This window comes from Ruditapes philippinarum, unplaced genomic scaffold, assembly GCF_026571515.1.
Source record: "Ruditapes philippinarum isolate M1 unplaced genomic scaffold, ASM2657151v2 ctg4553_1_1_1_1, whole genome shotgun sequence".
Classification (NCBI taxonomy): Eukaryota; Metazoa; Mollusca; class Bivalvia; order Venerida; family Veneridae; genus Ruditapes; species Ruditapes philippinarum.
The window spans coordinates 250675-261756 of NW_026866679.1; the positions used below are offsets into that span (position 1 = coordinate 250675).

Below are 11082 nucleotides of genomic sequence, written 5' to 3' on the forward strand. Positions count from 1 at the left end.
CTGCAGCTTAGGTGTCGGTTGTCGAGTCGGGCAGGAATGCCAGAAATATTCCCTTTAAGTCAAAATTGCAATTCTCAACTTGTGTCGCTCCAACAGTACTTGACCTAAGGTCATGAAACTTTACATGAATGTGTTTGTTAGTATATGAATCATCATACCTGGGGGTTTTGTTATCGTTTTCCGTACTACTACTTCTACTTACTTATTGCTAGAGTTAATGCCCTTGAATTTGTCAAAATTATCTATTTTCATTTTCCGTGAAAATACACGTGACATATACGTTGCAATTTTTATTTTTTATTCGTGAAAAGAAAAACGTTTTGGTAAGCATAGAAAACTAGCTCAAATAGAATATTGCACATATGATTATGTTCCATATTCGGCTGAAGACTGTGCCGTATTCGATCGAATGTGTCACATGTGTGTCATAATCGGAACGAATATGTGACAAGAATGACATATTAGACCTCTGAATTGAACGGTCAGACAAATGTAAGTCTATGTTGCGTAATAAATTGCTCTTGGGACGGATAATCTCACGCTTCTCCAAATCCCTCAAGAGGCGTGCACGTCGCGGAGGAGGCACTCGGCAGGTCAAGGTCAAGTCATTTCAAGTACCAGAGGTGATTATTTGACCTGTCGTGACTATCTCTGGAGGGTGGCGCTAACAAGAGCCGTTTTATGTTTACCGCCTGTTTGCTGCCGTCACGGAATATGATGCTTTGCCAGTATTGTCTTTCCTCCATCGAATGAAGTACAGGATTAGGAAGATCGGCATGAAATAGACGCCCTAATGCGACTTCTAGAGTGGACCGGCATGGACGCTGAGATCTCGGCGCCGAGCGAAAATAAACTTAATAAAATAATAATAATCTCACTTAGCTTAAAGCGGACGTTAGAATGCATTTGATAAATCAAACATAAACAAGTTGTTTTCCTTGATTTTAGCGATGCATTTGATGCTATGGATAGGTGTTTCTATTGTGTTATAGAACGTATTCTTCGTTGGATAAAAACATTTTAGCTACAAGATCTATCAAAGTTACACTTGATGGCTCATTTTAAGAAGTAGTAGGGACTGTAAATGGATGCCGACAAGGAAGTGTCTGAAGTCCAATAATCTTTAGTTTGATAATGAACACCTTAAGCGAAACAAAAGAGAAATTTAATAAACCAAATAAAACAATTAACAACAAATTTCACAATTTTTGATGATTATGTCGCCTGGATTATATCAAGATCACAAGAACTGGTAGTAAAAAAGATACAATTTACACATTATCAACTCGTGTTTTGTTAAATTAACAGAAAAAAAGCAGTTTTTCACAGTCACAAAAAGGTTTGTCCAATATTCGAACTTGTAACCAGTTGTGACAATTCCCTTATTCTTATCACTACGTATCAATTTCTATAATATCATTAGAATCTTAAGAACAGAACAGAAATTTTATTCAAGACTTGTACGTGGTACATCATCTTACAATTTTTTACAATTTAAATATACTATACAATAGTCACATCACATTTTGAAATGTACATAAATATAGCTATAAATCTGAACTCACATACTGTTAACAATGAAAATATAGAGAATACAACGTGAAATATTCTGCTTACTTCCAACATAGAGGATAAACCATTCATTATTCAGGGAAATTCTACTAGCCATAGCATCTCTGATAAAGTAAGCCAAGTTACGCAATATTTTATTATTATTACAATTTAAAAATTTAATAAATTTGATAATACTTGGTCTACATAGTACTATCTCTTAATATATTTTTATGAATTTCAAGAAAACAGGTACATACTAATATAAGTGGTCCTCATCTTCGATATCACGAAGGTTACATATATACAATATCGTTCATTTCTAGGAATTCTGTCAGCGTCCGGTTTGAATCAGTTATGTATGTAAAGACATACGTATTCTTTTTATGCAAGTTCTAAGATTTCCAGGTATAAGATCTAAATTGTTCATAACTAAGTGTTACCTTAAGAAATTTCGAAACTTAAGAAAAACATCCCGAAAATTTAGTGTCTCGGATCAATATTGCCAACAAAGCCGTTAAATGATTAAAACGAACAAAAGTATTGTATGCTCAAGAAATAGTTCAATTAATTAAAGAATACAAACTTGACAAGACAAACCGAGCTACGAATCAATTAATGTCTATTTAACTTGTAAAATAAATAAATGTTGCATAAATAATGAATGCTTAGTAACGGCTTATTTACATATTATTAGAAAGTATGCGGACCATTTTCAAATTTAAGCAAAAGGCAGTAAAATTCGAATAATGGTTTAGCAGAAGCGGGAATAATTGAATACGACAGGTTTTAGGAAACTATAATAAAACAAAACAAATACGCATTTTATTATGCATGCGAAATGACTGCAATCCATTAAGACGGCATAAATAAAACAAGAAATGTGCCCATAGACACGAGTGCTGCCACTCTCCACCAATTTGTCAATCTTATGACTTATGATCATATATTGTTTGGGCTAAACGTGACACAAGCTGAAAACTAAAATTATTTTTCTAAGGCAAGGGCAATAAGTAGTTGAAAATGATTTTTTTACTTATTCAATGGCAATAACACTAGAGTCGTTGGATAAAACCACAAGCGAAACCTAAGGTGCAAAAAACACATACTGAACAACATTTCATGACACTAGGTTTAATACTTTTTGAGCTACGCACGACACAAATTTAAAATTGCAAGTTTTCACTTATCAATAGCAATAACTCTGATAAAAGAGAAAAAAATCTCAAGCAAACCTCCACCCCCACCCCCAGCCATTAGCATTGTTACTTTACGGAGGTTTTCGTAGCAATGCAAATACCAAATCTTTTAAAAAAATGCTTATAAGACAATTGTCTGATTGCGGATTGCCACTTTTAAATGATAACGTTTTTCCCGGAAAACAAAATGTTTGTAATTTATACCGTAAAACTATAATATTATGGACATTTAGCATGATCCATACAATCTGGCAGTGAATAAATGGCATTTATTTAAGGGAGATCATAAAGTTCATATGTTAATTATTATATGGCCACAAATTGTATGGTAATAAACATTTTTACTGAATAAATACTGGTTATTAAACGGACAATATGACTGAATAAAAACGCAAGTGTTTCTTATTAATTAAAAATGAAAAGATTGAAAATGAAGAATGAAGTACTTATATATAAATGACTTGTTAAACAAACTTTACGTGTGGTTTTAACAATTGGATTAGATACCTTTCTTTTCTGCTATAAAAATCACTATTGCTTAATATTTTGTAAAAAGGGGGAATACTAAATTTTCCGCCTGAACATTTACGTAAGGATTAATTGACTTGCAACATTATGCGTTCTTCTGTGTCTGTTTGTTGCGTATGTAAAATCATAAGTTTACATAATTCGTTGTTTTTTTTTTTGGCCAATATAAAACTGCCTACAGTTGTCACAAATTATTGAATATACATTTTTGTATCATATTTTCTGAAACACAATTCATACTTTGTTTAATTTTAAATGTCTCACAGTTACAAAATTGAATTTCACTTCTTTCTATTAAAGGACATGTCTTAAACCTACTCCTGTTGCATTTTTATCTATATAAAAATGAAATAAAATTTAATGTTGTCGACATCAGTAAACAACTGGATTCAAAATTAATAGATCACTTTTTGGCAAGCTAAATATTATTTAAGGACATGATTGGGGACATGTCCTCAGTGTCTGAAAAGGCGAATTGACCCTTATTTAACTAGGAACACATAAACACAATTTTAAAGAAAGCTTATAGTGAAATAATGCGTTTTACCAAGATTAAATTACTTGTAACAATAGAGAATTGTTTTTCTAAAAGAAAATAAAGTGAATGACGCTTTGATTACAATGCATAGAAATTAATGACATGTCGGATACAGACGCTGAAAATCAAATTTCAACCTTATAAACCGATTTAAATGTTCTTCAGCAAATTGGAATGTTGAGGAAACAACGAATGCAATACAATCAAACAATTTGTATTTCTTTAAAACTTACCTGACTCGTCCTTACTGTAGACCCGATAATCGTAGTCGGGTGAGGGTAACATTAAGTTCGAAAGTTTTGCAAATTTAGTTTTTGTTTCTTTAGTTGGCTTTATCCGAAGGAGAACGAATTCTTCGCCAACGGAGTCCTGAAAAATGAAATAAGTTTTATACTACGAAGGTACTTCCGGGTCTGGGTGTCGACATTGGCGTACCATGCATTGAGCCCGTCTCACACAGAACACACTACTTATACGGTTGACCACCCGTGTAAACCGTACAAACAATCGAACTAACCGTGAGTTTATCCGAGTTACACTTGGGCCATTCGAGTGTATCCGTGTTAACCGGGTATGATTTTTAAAACGTTTAAAAACCTGGTACGGATGTAATTTCCCTGTATGATCGTATAAACGGCCGTACAATACCTTGAGAGACCGTGTGAGACTGTATGAGACCGTATATACAGCTGTACTTGAGGTCCATTCCACGAGTGAGCCCAACCATGCCAAGATCGTAAGCATGAATATGTATTACTGCTAGATCTACCCTGAGTACTTTCTGTTTCATGCAAGGATGCACCCAAAGAAGAATATTCCCACGCACATAAAGAAAGAAAACAAGAAGGGCCATCCACGCCCGCCGACCACTCCAACTTTCTGACCCTGCCGAGCCTGATGAGCTGGGGGACTACCAATGTCTATCAGTCTTTTCATGATTTGTAATTCCCTTATCATGTCATCTATTGCATCTGCCATTGTTTAACATAACCAATATTCACATATATAGGTGTTCTTCGTTAAAAGTTCGAACATTTATGAAGCGAAGCCATTAGATATCAAAACATACACGAATATGTCATAATTCCAGCATAACTGGAACAAAAGTCGGCGTGGCCCTATGTAAACCCTGTGAAAATCGAGTAAATCAAGTAAAGGTCGTATTTGATCGTACCAGACCGTACTAGACCGCACTTGGAACCGTACAACAATCGTTTGTATTCGTATGCAAGTCGTGTTCAAACCTTGCTTGACCGAGGATCTCCATCCTTTATTCGTACATACTCGTGCTACATTCAAATTTAAGTCTTACTCGTGCCGACTAATCACCAGGCATGGTTGGAGCTAAATATTCGTACCAGTCAATCCGTGTTTAACCGAGTATACCGTATGGGAACCGTGAGTCCAACAGTATTCTGTGTGAGATGGGCATTTAGCTGAACTGTTTGAAACTTGGATTTAACTCCATACAGGATTGGAGCCAAAACTCCCCGCAGCGGTTACTTCCTCTAATCAGTACAGTAACCACTGCCACTGGATTTTTTCCGGCGAACAGTTTTATCTTGTTGAAATATGATTTTTTTTTCAAAACGACTTATATCAATTTTTTTATATATGATCAGTACATGTGCTGGATTTGACAAATATATATTTTATTTGGATTTTAAAGGCGTTTTGAGCTCCACACCCCAAGTGTCTGTGCTGTCACCACAAGTAAATTCGGTCGTCAGAGAGCCGAATATATTTTTTCACTTTTAATTTTAAAATAGAATACTTTATATCATTTTAGTTTTCTTTCATTAAATTGTTATGCTTAATGTACAAGAATGTAAAAAATATACGTTTTAAAATTATATTTTGTAAACATAACGAAAGATATTTTTACTGAGACACGTATGTATAGTAAACAATGACGAAAGTTAGACAGTTATTGAACGATTGCGCAAAAGAATTTGATCCGGCATTTGTTTTATAGTGTAAACGAATTGAGTGTTTTGAACATATTTTATCTGGTAAGGATGTAATTATAAATCTGCCAGTTAGATATGGAATCCTTGGCGTTCTGAAACTGGCCATCATGTTTTCGTCACATGATACAACTAGCGTCACGTGATTTCAGTGGTGGCAGTGGTTAAAAAAGCAAAGCGTGACGTAACCGCTGTGAGGAGTTTGGATTGGAGCAGTACCTCTAGACGTTTGCAGAAATAATGATCACAAAACAGACAAATATCGTTGTTTTTTTTTTTCGCCGATTTTTACATTTTTCATCCATTATCATACATAAATTGGTGTGAAAAGATGAATAAGACCCATTAAAGTTCACTCCGTTGGGTAAAAAGGCAAGATTTAAGCATTTTATGATTCAAGCGCTTTGTCCGGTATAAACCGGAATACGGTATTTAGTGTGTTGCTCCTATCCTTTTTTCAGTCTCACTCATTGAAGCTCAACAAAATTGCAATTGCGTCATATACAATACTTAAAAATCAAAAGTTCATATCCATTTCATGTAGAATGACAACATATTGTTGTGTTTTTTGTACAATTTTCCTGGTATTTTCTTAAACTTACACCACAGAATTAAAGTAAACTGGTGTATAATAGAAGGTCTGTAATACAGTCAATAATTCAGTATCAGACAAAAGCAAATTACGAAGCTATTATTTTTGGAAGTTGTTGGCAAGTGTGAGATACATGATCCGAAATTAAAATATCATGTATTTATATAGCATATAATAAAATGTTCTAGAACAAAATATTATTATTCATCATATAATTGATCATTCTAAACCAATAAGAACTTTATCAACATAAGTTTTCCTAGCTATGAGAATATCAATATCATAAATTTCTATTTTTTTAATCAGTATTTGAAAAAATATGGAAAATGTGCGCATTGTAAACCTATCCACTTTTTTAAGAAAATTATAAAGTATCGTGCATATAAAATAAAACTAATTTCATTTTTCACTCACCCTGTCTTCGGCAATGACCTGTTTTGAACCATCTTGGTATGTTATACTGTACTTTCCAAGCTTGCTAAAAAATTAATAAATACAAAGAAATCAAATAAAAATCAAAACAATGAGAAAAATGAATTTCTACGATATATGAAATATAGCCATCTAATTACTTTAGCATTTCAAACAGACGGGCAATTTTGCACACACAAAACTAATATGATATGTCAGAAAAATGAATTGATTTGGCAGGTTGTGATTGACGCTATCAATTTTTGTTTAGTTTTATTTAGTGGTGAGCTTTATTGTATTGATGTGAACAAAAATTGACGATGACGTCGACATTTTTACAATACATGTCATGAGAGAGAAATTATAAATAGAAAATCGCATGAAAAATCGGTACGCCGCAGCCGAGATTCGAACCACGGGTCTCTGGATTGCCTGTCCAGTGTAAGTACTACACCACAGCGGTCGTTGCGTTATTTTCGTGCTAATTGGCTTTATATATATTTAAGTTATTTTTTACTTTTTGGGGACGTCATCACTTTTATTACCATAGCGGCGAGCTATTTATAGCTATTTTACGCAGTTGGCTGATTCAATCACTGTTAATTTTTCTTATTATAAATACCTTTTGGCAAACATTTCTTATTTTATAATGCCGCTACCGTCCAAGAATGAATATATATAAATCATATAAATAAGAAATGCCATAAGATATATCTTATATATGTATTTTTGTTGCCTTTATGTGTTGACCACATACAACAAAGGTATTAGACAAGAACTATGCCAATGGTAGAACGGCGATTCAAGGCAATTTTGGAAATGCTAGTACTTATATATAAACATACTGATAACTTGTGAATCATTTGCAAAAGATATTGCAGCTGATAAAATGCAAATTATAGTAATTTTGTAATAATAATTATAAAGTTATTTTCCTTAAACAGTTAAATATTTTATATCATTAGAAAGGTATGCTACTCATATTTTAAACATTAAACAATTGATTTACAAAACCTTTTCCTTTTTCTTAGTAAATGGTTTAATTTGGCCCTTTCCGTCAAACTTCAAAACAAAAACAAACAAACAAAACAATTCAATAATTTCAATTGCGCATGTTTTCAAATCGGTAGGGGGAAAACCCGGGATCCGCGACGCCTGGTATCCGGGATCGTTTTAGATACATAGAGAAAACTAATAAACTATATTTGTGTTGATTTTTGTAGCAATGAAGGCAATGAAACGTTATCTTTTTATAAATCGCATGTAACGACGGGTGTATTGATTTCAAATAAAGATTGAAAGATATTCAGAGCTATTTAATAACGAAAAGAAAAATTAACGTTTTTGAAAATACACAATATTTGCCAGCATTCCATTTTGTTTAGTTCTATCCATTGTTTTCATGTTTAGGGCTCACGCTTTCTTTTATTTGGGGACCATACGCCGCTTTTCATGGAATGGCACGAAGGTATCACATTGGATATTCCATGATAACCGCCATATAAACAACTGCGGATGTTTCTGAATTAAAAAAAATCACAGTTTTCTTGTTTTAATGTTGAATTATGCCTAACCCGGTGGATTACTACAAGGGGCTTAAAGACGTCCAAATCTCGGTTTCGTCAGTCTCGTGTGAGTAACGATATTTCACGATGGCGACCCTTGTGCCCACTCTTGCGTTATAAATATTTACTTAAAACTTGAATTTGCCCTTGTAACGTGTGATTTATTTGGTTTGGTTTTACGTCGCACAAGCACAGAACGGGTCATGTTGCGATTTTACAGCTTTACTGGTGGAGGGGGACGATCACCAACATTCTTTAGGCTAAATAGATAGCTTACCAGATTGAAGAATCCAAAAGTCACTGAAGCGATTTTAACCTGTAGGGGTAACGGGCCAGTGGTAAAAATGCTTATTTGGCTCCTCTTTTGAAATAATTAATATCAATATAAAACAGATATTTTTCACTTGGTAATAAAATATGATACAACTTACATTTTAGTATCGATACAGTCAGCAAGAGTGAGAACCCAAGCGTCAGACATTTGTACACCAGCACAAACCTCATCCTTCCCAAGTTTTATATACACTATCAATTCTTCTATCGACCTCAAAGTGTTTTTTCTCTCACTGAGTATCTCCTGCGCATCTACCCTGTCCACTTGCCCTATAAACAGTACATGAAAAATACGTGAAACTGTAAATTAAATAAATGGACCCTCTATAAAAAAAGTTTCTTTTAATTTACTTATCACTATAAATTAGAAAATACCCCATAAATAAAAGAATGAAATATTTGTTCTCAAAATATTACAATTTTCTGAATTAAACATATATACTTACATAGCATTACAAGAAAAAATATTTTCAAGACATCCATTGTGTATTTGCTGCTACGCAAACAAATAAATGAAAATTATACAGATATCTGAGTAGTCACTATATAATAGAAAAAAATGGAATTGCCGAGGGATAAAAATCATAAGTCAATTATTTTTTAATTATTTAACTACCCTTCGGGAAATTTCAAAAATATATTGGATATTAGTGATTGTGTAAGAAATAAAGGAAATTTATTAAGTTGAATAATATTTTATTGCTCTTTGAATACAATTTAAAAACATTATTTCCACAAAAAACATTTTTAACAAAAGGCAAAAAGTTGAACAAGTTCTAGCAACATTAGTAACTGTCCTTCCTTTAAGCATTATAAGAAATAGAAACGAAAACATGTTTAAACACTGTACACATGAGCAATTTCAAATATTAAGACGGATACAAAAACAAAGTAGCAAATAGAATTTGACATTAAATTAAAAAAAAAAACATTTGCTAATCAATTTTTAAATATTAGAAATAATAGTAATTTTCCTGCACTTGCAGTGTGTGATGGTTTGTGTGGCTGTCAAAAATATGTCATTTATAAGGGGAATTAGGAGAATTAAAATTGGAACAATGATTGTTATTTTTACATGTACTTATTTGTTATTATTTGAATCTATCTGTATATTTATATATATTTTTGAGCCTTATGAAATAAAAAAGAGTTTTCCTCGTCTGATAAATTTTCTTTTCCATAAAGAAGAGTTCTTGTACTTAATGGATGAAAAGGGCGAGTGAAAGTGAAAAGTTGGAGTCTTTGATCACCAAAAAGTTTACAATTAAAAACGAAATGTCCAGCATCCTCCTCGATATGGCAAAACTCATAAACAAGGGAGTTTGCTTAGTGATTTCTATACAGATCATCATTCAAATTACTACATCTATTTCTTAAACGTGCATGTTAAACAGATGTTTATCTTTTTTCAATGAAATAATATTTAGGGACAAGTGTGGGTTTGAATTTATCCATAAGTTTAGTTTTGAACACATTTAAAAAAGGCGAGTCAAGTATATCATTATCAAGACTATTCCATGCCGAAATTGCTGAGGGTATAAATGATCTAGAAAATATTTATGTTCGTCGTGCTATTGTTACGTAATTATCGTTATTTCTAAGGTTATATTGGCTACTTTCTGATACAAAATTTGGGAACTAAGTTTCCAGATAACTTGGAAGCTCACCATTTTTGGCTTTATACATTATTGATATTTTTTGCATTAAACGGCGATCTGCTGAACAAACGCGAGCTATTTCGTGCAAAAGTCTTCCTATAGACACAGAGCGAGTCAAACCAGTTACTAAGCGCGCAATATCATATCGTATTTTTTTTCTTTTTTTTTTTTCTTATTCATATAAGGTACAACTATCCCAAATAACGCTAGCATATTCTAATACAGGCCTCATGTAGGAAATATAAATGTTATTTAATGTTGTTCTATTTAATTTGAACTTTAATAAACGCAAAGAACCTAATATTTTGGAAGCCGAGTTAGTTATATTATTAATATGTTCATGCCAAGTTCCATCATAACTTAAGGTTAACCCAAAATGCTTGTGGTGTTGACTGTAATTAAGTTGAACTTTGTTGAAGTACAAAAAAGGTCTTTCATTTCTAATAAGAGAACGCAATAATACGTCTTATTAGGATTAAAGGTTACACGCCATTGGTCTGCCCATTCAGTAATAGTTTTAAGATCAATATTTAGAGTCATTTCTATATTTCAATATTTAGAATCTTCGCTTGTTACTGATAAAGAACTATCATCTGCAAAAAGACGAGTCAATCTAAGTGGGTTTTCAGCAATGTCATTATCATAAATCAAAAATAGGTAGCAATCCAAGTATTCAAATTATTTGTTATGCCGTACTGATGCAGTTTATACAGTGGACATTTATGCTAAACACGGTCAAA

At 32.8% G+C, this 11082-nt stretch overlaps 1 protein-coding gene across 1 annotated transcript in view; it reads right to left on the bottom strand.

Moving 5' to 3' along the window:
* The window catches only part of LOC132733324 (uncharacterized), a 51239-nt gene extending 42007 nt beyond the window's left edge, over positions 1-9232 (bottom strand). Inside the window, exons 1-4 of the mRNA XM_060719956.1 lie at positions 9131-9232; positions 8783-8954; positions 6790-6853; positions 4050-4185 (exon numbers count right to left, since the gene is read on the bottom strand). Coding sequence (XP_060575939.1) covers positions 4050-4185; positions 6790-6853; positions 8783-8954; positions 9131-9167 — 409 coding nt within the window. The 5' untranslated portion in view covers positions 9168-9232. The remainder of the gene's footprint in view (positions 1-4049; positions 4186-6789; positions 6854-8782; positions 8955-9130) is intronic.
* Between the last annotated feature and the right edge of the window lie 1850 nt (positions 9233-11082).